At 38.9% G+C, this 13,335-nt stretch overlaps 1 protein-coding gene across 1 annotated transcript; it reads right to left on the bottom strand.

The window, feature by feature from the left end:
- Positions 1-7,524: 7,524 nt before the first annotated feature.
- LOC137947559 (uncharacterized) lies at positions 7,525-8,865 on the bottom strand. Its single transcript, XM_068793359.1, has 3 exons — positions 8,509-8,865; positions 8,152-8,373; positions 7,525-7,689 (listed from the first exon to the last, which is right to left on the bottom strand). Exons 1-3 carry the CDS (start codon positions 8,863-8,865, stop codon positions 7,525-7,527), a joined length of 744 nt encoding a protein of 247 aa, XP_068649460.1.
- Between the last annotated feature and the right edge of the window lie 4,470 nt (positions 8,866-13,335).

The raw sequence follows: 13,335 nt of genomic DNA, 5'->3' as shown, positions 1-13,335 counted from the left end.
ACTAGGATGTCATCAACATAAACTAAGCAAAATTTAAAGAATGGTTTGAGGATATCATCCATTCTTCTTTGAAATATGTTGGGTGCTTGTTTTAACCCAAAGGGCATTACAAGCCACTCATAATGTCCTAAAGGACAACTGAAAGCAGTAAGAGGAATAACTCTTTCGGTTAGACGAATTTGCCAAAACCCAGATTTGCAATCAAATTTTGAAAACCATTGTTTTCCTCTTATGGCAGCTATTAATCTTTCTTTGTTAGGAAGATAGTAGCCATCCATTTTTGTGGCTTCATTAACCATTTTATAGTTTATGACCATTCGAGCTTTTCCTCGTTTTATCTCTGCATGATTCCGTACCAGGAAAGCAGCAGATGTATGTGGAGAATGACTTGCGTGGATTAATCCTTGAGCTAGCAAATCATTTATCTGTGTTGAGAATTCTTCAACATCAGAAGGAGTGTAAACCATAGGTTTTTCTCAGATTTCTTTTTCAGGATCAAGAAGTTCGAGGTCGGCATATGGTTTTTGTTTATGCCACCATTCTAAGGGTTTCACAGAACAAGTGGATTCTAGAAGTTGCTGAAGTTCAGATTCACAGGACTCAGCAAGGAGTAGAGTTTCTAATGGAGGAATCTCATCACCACGCTTGCTGCGTTTTTTGAAGACCTGATGGAGGACAGCTCCATTGCCAGAAATGGCATAGGCTTCAGTGGGTTTTACTGCGTAGACAAAGACAGCAGTATTATCTATTTCACGTCGAGTACGACATCGAAGTTTATAGTAGGCTGGTGTTTGCTCTACAGGGGCATGAAACATGAGCCATTCATTACCTAGGACTAAATTTGGTCCTGAGTTTATGTTTGATCCTAAACTAATGAGTTTTGGAATCATAAAATTTTCACCTCCAATGTCGAGATGAATGTTGCGGGCTTCGGCAGGAAGAGAGAGAGTTTCTCTGGAGCCAACTGTTACTTGAAGGGATACTTCAAGTGGTTTCCATAGATCCGTGGGAAGTAGATTTTGTCTAGCTAGGCAATATGAACTTCCTGTATCTACGAGAGCGTGTATATGGAATTTGATATATCCGGGTAGTTTAAGCATGACCGTGATATAAGAATTTCCAGATGCAACATGCTCTGTGTTTATGCGGATACTCATTCAGAGAAGGAGTATGAAGAGTCTGACATGTTCTCTGAGTTTTCCGAGGAGGAGGACTCAGTTTCGAGATGAAGTTCATACACTTCATCTTCTGACTGGATGTCATCGTAATGGATGAGTTCCAATCAATTTTCTTCGGCTAGTAACATGTATGTACTGTACCGCCGTTGTTGTTTATCATTTGGACAATCTCTGGAGAAATGTCCTTCTTTCTGGCATATCCAACATTTGCATTTGCTGGGGGTTTTCCCCTTTGGGAAATATGCATTTGACCCTTTACTGGATGTGGTGGGGCCCGAATTTGTTCTTTTCTTAAAGTATCTCTTTTTAGGAGTATACCTTGTTGAAGAACTTTTTTGTATCCTAAATTTTTTCTGTTGAAATTTCTTAGGATATTTTCGTTGCTTATGAGAGGTGGTTTTACAACCATAAGCTCCTACATTTTTGTTCTGGTTTGAACAACATAATGTTTTTTTATTTGCCTTACTACTTTTTTTTGTAGTTTTTGGGCTTCACAAAGATTTACCAACATGTCTTGTACAAATCGATGTCTTCTTCCTAAAGTATCAATGTTTAGGAAAGTATCCAGGGTTAAAGTACCAAGTTCTGCATTGTTTTGCCAATATTTTTTAATGTAGTCTTTTTCAGCTACATGTGCAAATGGTTCTGGCAATTTTGCATAAAAGATAGACAGATAAGGTTTTTGGTCTTCTTTTTGCAGTTTATAGAAGTAACTTGCAAACTCGCAGTAATACTTCTCATAAAAACAAATGTTACAGATTTGTACTTGTTTAATTTCTGAAGAGTTTCTAAACGTTTTCTTTGTTTAGTACTCTCATTGTAGGCTTCTAGGGTTGGATGTATTCCTAGAAATTCCTTTGATATCTTAGCCACTAATCCTTTCAAGATATTGGCTATTGATATTGAGGTATTAGCTCATTTTTGGTCTTCGGGAAGGTTGTCCCACCAATGAGCTACATTACCCTATAAAGCATGGGTAAAGAAATTAAATGCTGATTCTTGGTTCCAAGATTCATGCATATTTGCAGCATTGCTCATGCTTCTTTCCCAATCTTTAAGGACTTTTTCTCCATCCTTGGGGCAATCCAAGTTGAGGTAAAATCCAAAAGGGTTTATGCTATCTATGGTTTGGTGTCCCTTAGTAGCATTTGAAGGATCGACATTTGTGTATTTTGTCAAATACCTTTGTCCTCCAAGAGATATTTTGGAGTGGGAGAAAATTTCTCGTTCTTGCGGATGAACCGCAGTACGCTTTCGAAAGTTATCTTGAAAGCTATCTTCCATGTGGGTGTATCTTACCCTTGAAGTTTCTGCTTCAAAATGGTCGCTACCACGAAGCATTCGAAATCTTTAACCAAGATCATCTGCCTTTTTGTCTTTAGCAGAGTAGTCTGTTTTCTTGGTATTTTCTTTTGCAACTTCATCAGATTCCTAGGCTTCTGGTTCACTGTCGTGTTGCTCTTGTTGTTTACGAGAGGAAGGTTTTTCCTCTTGAACATAATAAATCGGTTGGCGACCGAAAGTATTATATTCTGCGTAAACTTCATCATCGGTGGAGGATGATGCTTTTGAAGCGATCCTAAAAGCAGCTGGTGCTGGATCCTTCTTTCTTCTAGGTGCTATGCAGGGTGTTGCAAAGTACACTAGGTTTTTAAGCCATCCGGTGATGTCAGGAAGGCCTAATGGTATTGGAGTTTCCATAGCCATTAAATAGAAAAACTCATTCATTTTTACAAAGCTAGGAGGTTTAGCTTTTGTTTGATTTTTTCGATCTTGTATCTAAATCTAAGGATGCGATTCATATACCTTTCCCAATGGAAATTGTACATTTCCATGGCGAAGATAGTATCATCTTCTGGTTGAAGCAAGTTTCTTAGTAAGAGAGTGAAGGCTAAACCCTCTCTCTTTCCTTGCAAACGATCTAAAAGTTTTTGCCTATAGATCATTTATTTCGGGATGTTGTCCAAGCTTGTTCAGCATCGTCCTTTGTCCGGAATTTTCTATGAGAATTTCCGGGAAATCCTATGACTTGAGCTTGGGCTTCTTCCCAGCTGTCATTTATTCCTGTTTCTCTTCCTATGAAGACAACATACCAATATTTTGTTTTTTCTGGTTTTTCGTATGTACTTGTAGAGGCTTCTCCTGTTGAAGCGGTGTCTACGGGTTGAGATACAGTTTCTTCGTGGTTCATTATGTAGATTTCTCTTTGCAAAATGATTACCAAATCTTCTAAGAATTGCTGAGATAGCATATTCTTGAAGTTCAAGTTGTTCAATCCTGATTTGGTGTTTCAGGTCTTTGATCACTTGTTTTAATCCTACGGGACCGAGTCCTAAGAATCGTCCATCTCGGATTATTCTTCTTCCTTCATTGTTATATTCTACAACTAAAGGATTTTCTTCGAGTTCTCTGAGTTTGGCTTGAACATGTGAGAGTCGATCTTTTAACTGTCGAATCCAGACCCTCTGGAATTCGATTTGATTATCATACCTTCTGGTCATGATATATTCTTGCAGTCACAAATAATTTATAAGTCTTATCTCTGGATTAGACCTATTTCATTCCATAATGGACTTTTGGTTTTGTACATTTGTTCCTTACAAATGTTACATGGGATGTGACCAGTATGGGTCGTAACTGTTTGGGAGTATGTATACCTAAACAGAAAGAATCAAAGTTAAGCTTTGACTTCTTTGACACATACAAAACCAAGTCTAATACTCGGCTCTGATACCATTTAAACGACGACAAGAGTCTCTAGCAGACTCTGACTGCGGAATACTGATACCAAAGCACTATTGCTATGATATCGACACAAAGTCTCTAATAGACTTGTACACATAGCGGAAGACAACCTAGGGAAGAGGGCAGCAGAACTAAAATCCTAGGGACTTCTACCTGCCAGTCTCTGGCTACAGGCAGTGGATGACATCTACGGGCAGCGGAAAAACAACAATGACTCACACAATACTATTCCTAAAGTCACACTTCGTCCGTCCTATCAGTTTACCATTAGGCCACTTTCCTGCTTCCTACCACATGTCACTGCTATGTACTCGTTTGTGTCTATGTCATAGCTGTCTAATAGGCCCAACATGACTTCTGTTGCTACTTAGAACTTCTTCGGGGTTTGACCCTATTCCTGCCGGCTTACCACCAAGTGGGCAATTCCGTCGATGCGGTCCTCACGGTCTCTAGAGGGCCCTTAGCCGTTCCTATTAACCGTTGCGGCTCCATGGTTGCTTCAGCAGGGTAGAGCACAACTCCGTTTCATTTTCTACCTCGGACCGTAGTCGAATAATTCCAAGTCTCTAGCGTCTGTCCTACTTGGCACTATTTCGATACTATTTCTTTTTGACGAGTGAACAGTAAACATGAATAGTAAACATAAATAGTAACCTTGAATAGTAAAAATGAACAGTACTTTTGAACAGTAACTTTGGAACAGTAAAAACAAACACTGTGGAGATCATATATATAGATGCAGAATATGAACAGTAATAACAACTACTGTGGAGATCATATATTTATATATGCGGAACATGAGCAGTAATAACAAATACTGTACGAATCACAATATTACAAACATGCGGAAAATATAAAAACATAAAAACATTGTTCAAAACAAGTAAAAACATAACTAAATACATACCCTTAAAAAAGGGAAAAGAAAAAACTACTTAGCTACATAGCTCCCGAAGTTACCAACCGTGGCACCGGTCAGTTCCCTCTTTTCTACTCAGCCATTACGGCTGTTAAGCACATACCGTGCTTGAGGAACTTGCCGGAGAAAGATCGCCGGAAATCGCCTTCTTCTTCGGATGCGAATGCTCGTCAATTTTTGATTTGCTCCAAGTTCGAATTTAGTGGCGCTGAATTTGAATTGCTCAAACTTCGAATATGCCAACCTCTGGAGGAGCATTGTATTTATAGCTGAAGATTTTTCAGCTCTTCCACCTTTACCCTTGATTGAAAGGTGTGTGTTTAAAGACAAAGGGTAACTTTTGTCTTTTTGGCATGTCTTTTGTGCCCTTGCATTATTACCTTTCGGCGTCGAAAGCAGGGGTAGAAATGTCTTTTCTACTTGTGACATCATGATGATGATGTGTAGGAATCTTTTTTAGCCATCTTTGTTGACTTGATGTAGCCGTCATTGATGACTTTTGTAGCCGCCTTTGCAGACTTTTGAGCCGCCTTTGCTGACTTTGATTTCGTCGTGGGCCTAGTCTGTTGATGTGGCTGCTGACTCGTCTACTGACATGGCTGCTGACTGCTCATGCGGACAGCTGCTTTTTTGTGCACAATTTACAGGTGTGCTCCTTGAGAAAAGTCTTCTGGGCCATCTGGCAGAAGCTTTCCTTTGTTGCTTTGTTGAAGGGGATATTTCCTCCAAGGAGTTTCTTCAGCGTGGCTTCGAGACTGGTCTGGACAGAAGTCGGAGTCTCTTTATAGCTTTTAGAGATGATCGTCAGTGGGACGGAGGTCTTGTAGATGAAGCTTCTCTTTTTCTGAATCAGCTGCATCATGAGCTATATCTGGTTCTTGAGCCCACGATACGCCTGGTTGGCCAGACTGCTTCTGGACAAGGCTTGGCTTTTGGAATATGTCGGGGATCATATTCCATATTTACGTCACCTTCTTTGATGCCTTCAATAGTCACGACGGAAATGCTCGGAAACATTTTAGTGTCAGTAACAATTTCAGCAATACAGGAAACGAAATGAAGTCGAATTCCTTTACTCTTTGTTATGGAGATGAAACTTTTGCAAGCCTCCATAATTTCCTATGGCATTTTCTCCAATATTGTTAAGTCGGTGGAGGGCAATACCATCTATTTTATGAATCCATATGCATAAAGCATGGATGCATATTTTGAATCTATTTCATGACTCAGCTTCACTTGATTCCAACTGTTGCTGGGCTCAATGGTGAAGAAGGGAGTGTTCATCCCTTGCTCAATTTGTTCATTCCATCCCTGGAATTGAACAGTATGATCGGATTCGATCTTCGAACGAACGTTGTCCACCTTTTGAGGGCGTAACGAGGGTTCCTCAAACATAATGTCCGAAAGTTTTAAAGGTTTAAATTTCTTTAAAAACTCAAACTCATTAAAACTAGTTTTATCTGGTTTATTTAGGCTTTTCAACCTTGTAAACTCAGACGGGGTAACCAATTTTGTCTTGAATGATTTCTCATTACTAGACAAGTCCGTTTCCATCTGGGATGGATCCGTTAAAACTTCCTTTTCAGCTCTAGACTGACAGGTAGAAGTCCCTGATTCCGATTTCAAAGAAATTGTTAAGGTTTCCTTTCCAGTTGTAGACTGGCAGGTAGAAATCCCTGATTCCCCTATCTTGAGAGAATATTGGGTAGTGATTTCCTTCTCATGCCTAGCATGACCGGTAGAAATCCCAGGTCGACCTGTGTTTATCAAAACACTAAAGTCATCCATCTGCTGAGTATTTGATGTTGTGGCTTCCTTTTCTCGCGATGGAGATCCGGTAGAAGTCCCGGAGGAGCTTGGCATTTCACGCCGTTGAGTGAGTTCTTTTAACTCTTCTCCACTTAACCAGTAACGGGCACAATTCTCATGTATGTCTCCTCGTTCTAAAAGAACTAAAAGACTGTCGAATAGTGACTGTAGGGTTGAGAGCAATACCGTGAGTGTGGCAATTGCTGCTGCTAGGTCCGTCAGGGTGCTGCTGAGGGGATCCATTTTACCTATCTGTAACACAAGAAAATTCTCAAGTAAGAGTGTCAGGTAAATAGTTTTTTTCTCCTTTAATGTGTTCAACAGTAAAAGAGAATTGAAAGAACCATTGCTGCCAACAGAGTAACCTTCCGCGACAAAGTGAATCTTCTAAATTTCTTGTCATAAAACCGACAAAATTTTTACAGTCAGTTCTTACCAGAAATTCTTTGGGAGCGAGATATATATAAAACTTTTTTATCCCATTCTTTACCGCTAAAATTTCTTTTTCATACGAATGATAGTTTGTTTCAGCAGATGAAAATGTTCCTGATGTATATTTGCATATTCTTTCAGAATCATTGATTTTGCATTTTAGGACTGCTGCCCAAGTGTGATCAGAGGCGTCAGTTTCTAAAATCAGATTTGCATCGGGATCAGGTAGAGTTAACACCGGGAGGTGTTTCATCATTTGTTTGATCCGACTTACTTCAAGACTATCAGTGGGTGTCCATTCCCATTTGACGTCTTTCTTTAGTTTCTTTTGAAAGGGTTTCCTAATTTCAGCTAAATTCTTTATGAATTGTTCAGCATATGTTAGGCATCCTAAGAAACGTTGAAGTTGTTTTATATCTTCAATTTCATTTGGAAAAGCAGCTAGTGTTTCCAGAATATGATTTTGAGAATGATTTCTCCTTTTGAGATGTTTAGACCTAAGAAATCTATCTTGGTTTTAAACAACTCTAATTTCGTTTTGCTGAGTGCTATCCCAGCAGTTTTTAAGGCATTTAAGACCTTAAGTAATTGCTCTTTATGTTGATCCTTGGTTTCTGAAAAGACTAGGATGTCATCAACATAAACTAAGCAAAATTTAAAGAATGGTTTGAGGATATCATTCATTCTTCTTTGAAATATGTTGGGTGCCTGTTTTAACCCAAAGGGCATTACAAGCCACTCATAATGTCCTGAAGGACAACTGAAAGCAGTAAGGGGAATCTCTCTTTCGGTTAGACGAATTTGCCAAAACCCAGATTTGCAATCAAATTTTGAAAACCATTGTTTTCCTCTTATGGCAGCTATTAATGTTTCTTTGTTAGGAAGATAGTAGTCATCCATTTTTGTGGCTTCATTAACCTTTTTATAGTTAATGACCATTCGAGTTTTTCCTCGTTTTATCTCTGCATGAATCCGTACCAGGAAAGCAGGAGATGTATGTGGAGAATGACTTGCGTGGATTAAACCTTGAGCTAGCAAGTCATTTATCTGTGTTGAGAATTCTTCAACATCAGAAGGAGTGTAAACCATAGGTTTTTCTCGGATTTCTTTATTAGGATTAAGAAGTTCGAGGTCGGCATATGGTTTTTGTTTATGCCACCATTCTAAGGGTTTCTTAGAACAAGTTGATTCTAGAAGTTTCTGAACTTCAGATTCCCAGGACTCAGCGAGGAGCAGAGTTTCTAAGGGAGGAATCTCCTCATCACCACGCTTGCTGCGTTTTTTGAAGACCTGATGGAGGACAACTCCATTGCCAGAAATGGCATAGGCTTCAGTGGGTTTTACTGCATAGACAAATACAGCAATATTATCGATTTCACGTCGAGTGCGACATCGAAGTTTATAGTAGGATGGTGTTTGCTCTACAGGGGCATGAAACATGAGCCATTCATTTTCGAGGACTAAATCGGGTCCTGAATTTATGTTTGATCCTAAACTAATTAGTTTTGGAATCATAAACTTTTCACCTCCAATGTCGAGATGAATATTGCGAGCTTCGGTAGGAAGAGAGATGGTTTCGCCAGAGCCAACTATTACTTGAAGGGGTGCTTCAAGTGGTTTCCAAAGTTTCGTGGGAAGTAGATTTTGTCTAGCTAGACCATAAGAACTTCCTGTATCTACGAGAGCGTGTATATGGAATTTGATATATCCGGGTAGTTTAACCATGACCGTGATATAAGAATTTCCATATGCTACATGCTCTGTGTTTATGCGGATACTCATTCAGAAAAGGAGCCTGAAGAGTCCGACATGTTCTCTGAGTTTTTCGAGGAGGAGGACTCATTTTCGAGATGAAGTTCATACACTTCATCTTCTGATTGGATGCCATCGTAATGGATGAGGTCCAATCCATTTTCTTCGGCTAGTAACATGTATGTACTGTACCGCCGTTGTTGTTTATCATTTGGACAATCTTTGGCGAAATGTCCTTCTCTCTGGCATATCCAGCATTTGCATTTGCTTGGGGTTTTCCCCTTTGGGCAGTATGCATTTGACCCTTTACTGGATGTGGTCGGGCCAAAATTTGTTCTTTCTAAAGTATCTCTTTTTAGGAGTATACCTTGTTGTAGAACTTTTTTGTATCCTAAATTTTTTCTGTTGAAATTTCTTAGGATATTTTCGTTGCTTATGAGAGGTGGTTTTACAACCATAAGCTCCTACATTTTTGTTCAGGTTTGAACAACATAATGTTTGTTTATTTGCCTTACTACTTTTCTTTTGTAGTTTTTGGGTATCACAAAGATTTGCCAACATGTCTTGTACAAATCGATGTCTTCTTCCTAAAGTATCAATGTTTAGGACAATATCCATGGTTAAAGTACCAAGTTCTGGATTGTTTTGCCAATATTTTGTAATGTAGTCCTTTTCAGCTATATGTGCAAATGGTTCTGGCAATTTTGCATAAAAGATAGACAGATAAGGTTTCTGGTCTTCTTTTTACAGTTTATAGAAGTGACTTGCAAACTCGCAGTAATACTTCTCATAAAAACAAATGTTACAGATTTGTAACTTGTTTAATTTCTGAAGAGTTTCTAAACATTTTCTTTGTTTAGTACTCTCATTGTAGGCTTCTAGGGTTGGATGTATTCCTAGAAATTCCTTTGATATCTTAGCCACTAATCCTTTCAAGATATTGGCTATTGATATTGAGGTATTAGCTCGTTTTTGGTCTTCGGGAAGGTTGTCCCACCAATGAACTACATTACCCTGTAAAGCATGGGTAAAGAAATTAAATGATGATTCTTGGTTCCAAGATTCATGCATATTTGCAGCATTGCTCATGCTTCTTTCCCAATCTTTAAGGACTTTTTCTCCATCCTTGGGGCAATCCAAGTTGAGGTAAAATCCAAAAGGGTTTATGCTATCTATGGTTTGGTGTCCCTTAGTAGCATTTGAAGGATCGACATTTGTGTATTTTGTCGAAAACCTTTGTCCTCCTAGAGATATTTTGGAGTGGGAGAAACTTTCTCATTCTTGCGGATGAACCGCAGTACGGTTTCGGAAGTTATCTTGAAAGCTATCTTCAATGTGGGTATCTCTTACCCTTGAAGTTTCTGCTTCAAAATGGTCGCTAGCACAAAGCATTCAAAACCTTTTACCAAGATCATCTGCCTTTTTGTCTTTAGCAGAGTAATATGTTTTCTTGGGATTTTCTTCTGCAACTTCATCAGATTCCCAGTCTTCTGGTTCACTGTCTTGTTGCTCTTGTTGTTTACTAGAGGAAGGTTTTTCCTCTTGAACATAATAAATCGGTTGGTTACCGAAGGTATTATATTCTGCGTAAACTTCATCATCGGTGGAGGATGATGCTTTTGAAGCGATCCTAAAAGCAGGTGGTGCTGGATCCTTTTTTCTTCTAGGTGCTATGCAAGGTGTTGCAAAGTATACAAGGTTTTTAAGCCATCCAGTGATGTTAGGAAGGCCTAATGGTAATGGAGTTTCCATATCCATTAAATAGAAAAACTCATTCATTTTTACAAAGCTAGGAGGTTTAGCTTTTGTTTGATTTTGTTGATCTTGCATCGAAATCGATGGATGCGATTCGTATACCTTTCCCAATGGAAATTGTACATTTCCCTGGCGAAGATAGTATCATCTTCTGGTTGAAGCAAGTTTCTTAGCAAGAGAGTGAAGGCTAGACCTTCTCTCTTTCGTTGCAAACGATCTAAAAGTTTTTGTCGATAGATCATCTATTTCGGGATGCTGTCCAGGCTTGTTCAGCATCGTCCTTTGTCCGGAATTTTCTGTGAAAATTTCCGGGAAATCCTATGACTTGAGCTTGGGATTCTTCCCAGCTGTCATATATTCCTGTTTCTCTTCCTATGAAGACAACAGGACTATTTCCATGGTCAATCTTTTCTAGAATATTTTCTAGGATGTTTTGACACTTTATTATTTCTCTATGTTTATGTTCATCATAGAGGAAATCTATTTTCTGTTGGAGGTTTTCAACAGTTTTTTCTAACCTATTAAGGGTCTTACCATAAGACTCTAAGGTTTGATTGGAATTGGTGACGATGTCACTATTTCCTATAGGTGGACCTAAGGCTTTGTATGGGTTATGTACCATCATCTATGTGAAGAGGAACATAAGCATTGGGCCTTGGATTTCCTATTCCTTCGAAATGGGAACTGTTTAAGGTTCTACTTGTTGAGGTAGAGGTTCTGTCCTGTTCGATGGAAAAGCTGGGTCTAGTGTTTGTGATCACTAGTTTTCCTTCTATCTCCTTTATGGTTTTTCGAGAGAGTGGAAGGTGTCTGGGTGCCAAAGGTTGGACTACCCATTCTGTTGGCCATGTTAACTCTCTAGGGTCGAGTTCTTCTATGGTCAAGTTTTCAGAATAACCAATGTTTTTGGCTAATTCTGTGAGTTTCTTTGAATCTTTAACTGGAACCTTTCCAGTGTTGATTCCTCGGGCTACTATGCATACAAGTATGCGCATAACTCGTCTTCCTGGTTGAATTCCATTTTTCGACCTGTTATCTGTATAGATTTTTAGGGACAAGGTATCTTGAATGTGCTTGTCTTCTAAATCTATTTGTAGATTGGGCCATGTTGTAAAGGATACTGGGCCTAATCCAAAGTTTGCTCTAACTCCTCCGAGTAAGGATTTTTCAAAATTATTCTTCATAGAGTTATCTACTATAGCTGCTATGAAGGGTAAATTCTGATTGATTCGCATTAAGGGGTCTAATCCTATACGAACTAGTCCATAATGGACATATTTGAATCTTTTTAGCTTAGCTAAGTCAGATTCGCTTAATAATCTGTAGCAGAAAGTACCTGAGTCGGTATCTTGTATTTCTACAGATAGTTCCTTCTGGAAGACGAAGGATTTCTTTTGGAATTCAATCCAATCTTTGTTGTAGACTTCAGTTATCCGAGGGATACTTATTGTCCACTTTTGTCCATCCTGCATGAGATTAGGATGTTCATCGTATTCTCCCTGTGTTTCATGATGTATATGAACACTGTTTTGGAGAGAAGTACATTCTATTCCTATTTGTTCAGACATTTAGGAATTTTAGATGAGTTGAGGTCTCTTCTAATTTTTGGAACAGGAGTGCAAGCAATCGTTCCAATTGATACAAAGTGATGAAAGGAGTGATGTGTTGTATAACGAGTTCTCTCAATTCCTCATTTTGTGTTAAGGCACAGATGTCTCGTATAAGACGATCTCTATCTGTTCCATGATGAGTTTTTATAGAAGATATTTTGCAAATTACTTCTTGTAACTCCTTTTTTGATGGTTTGTTGTTAACAATTTTTATTTTTGCTTCTCGGATCGGTTCTAAGATCCTAAAAGCATTTATTTCTTGATCCACATAGCTTTGTAGATCTGTAAGGAAACGTACTGTTTCTTCAGTGTTTCCTATTTTAATTACCTCAAGATGGGCAATAATTCTTCTCTTGAGTTTTTGAACTTGTTCATTAACATCACTTTCTATTCCTACGCATAGGAAAGCAACGCTTTCTGGGGTGTATTTTTCCCAGCATCTTTTCATAAAGAAGCTGTGATGCATATCACCAACTAAATCCATTATATTATTTAATATTGGATTATTCTTGTCATGCCATCCATGTGGATAGCCTATTATTGGACAAACATTTGTGTGTCCAGTTTTCAACACGGTGTCGTAAGAAGGACCGTTGAGTTCCTTTTGACCTACCAGTTGGGGTCTTTGGTACATTAGTACATTTGTTCCTTACAAATGTTACTTGGGATGTGACCGGTATGGGTCATAACTGTTTGGGAGTATGTATACCTAAACGGAAAGAATCAAAGTTAAGCTTTGACTTCTTTGACACATACAAAACCAAGTCTAATACTCGGCTCTGATACCATTTTTAAGACGACACGAGTCTCTAGCAGACTCTGACAGCGGAATACTGATACCAAAGCACTATTGCTATGATATCGACACAAAGTCTCTAATAGACTTGTCCACACAGCGGACGACAACCTAGGGAAGAGGGCAGCGGAACTAAAATCCTAGGGACTTCTACCTACCAGTATCGAGCTACAGGCAGAGGATGACATCTACGGGCAGCGGAAAAACAACAATGACTCACACAATACTATTCCTAAAGTCACACTTCGTCCGTCCTATCAGTTTACCATTAGGCCACTTTCCTGCTTCCTACCACATGTCACTGCTATGTGCTCGTTTGTGTCTATGTCATAGCTATCT

The sequence above is a fragment of the Aristolochia californica genome, unplaced genomic scaffold (assembly GCF_029961685.1).
Source record: "Aristolochia californica isolate CCGP_79_NKW_82.1479 unplaced genomic scaffold, dmAriCali1.0.hap1 SCAF_1, whole genome shotgun sequence".
Classification (NCBI taxonomy): Eukaryota; Viridiplantae; Streptophyta; class Magnoliopsida; order Piperales; family Aristolochiaceae; genus Aristolochia; species Aristolochia californica.
The sequence above is the reverse complement of the archived record's forward strand: the minus strand, read 5'-3'. Positions and strand labels throughout refer to the sequence as shown.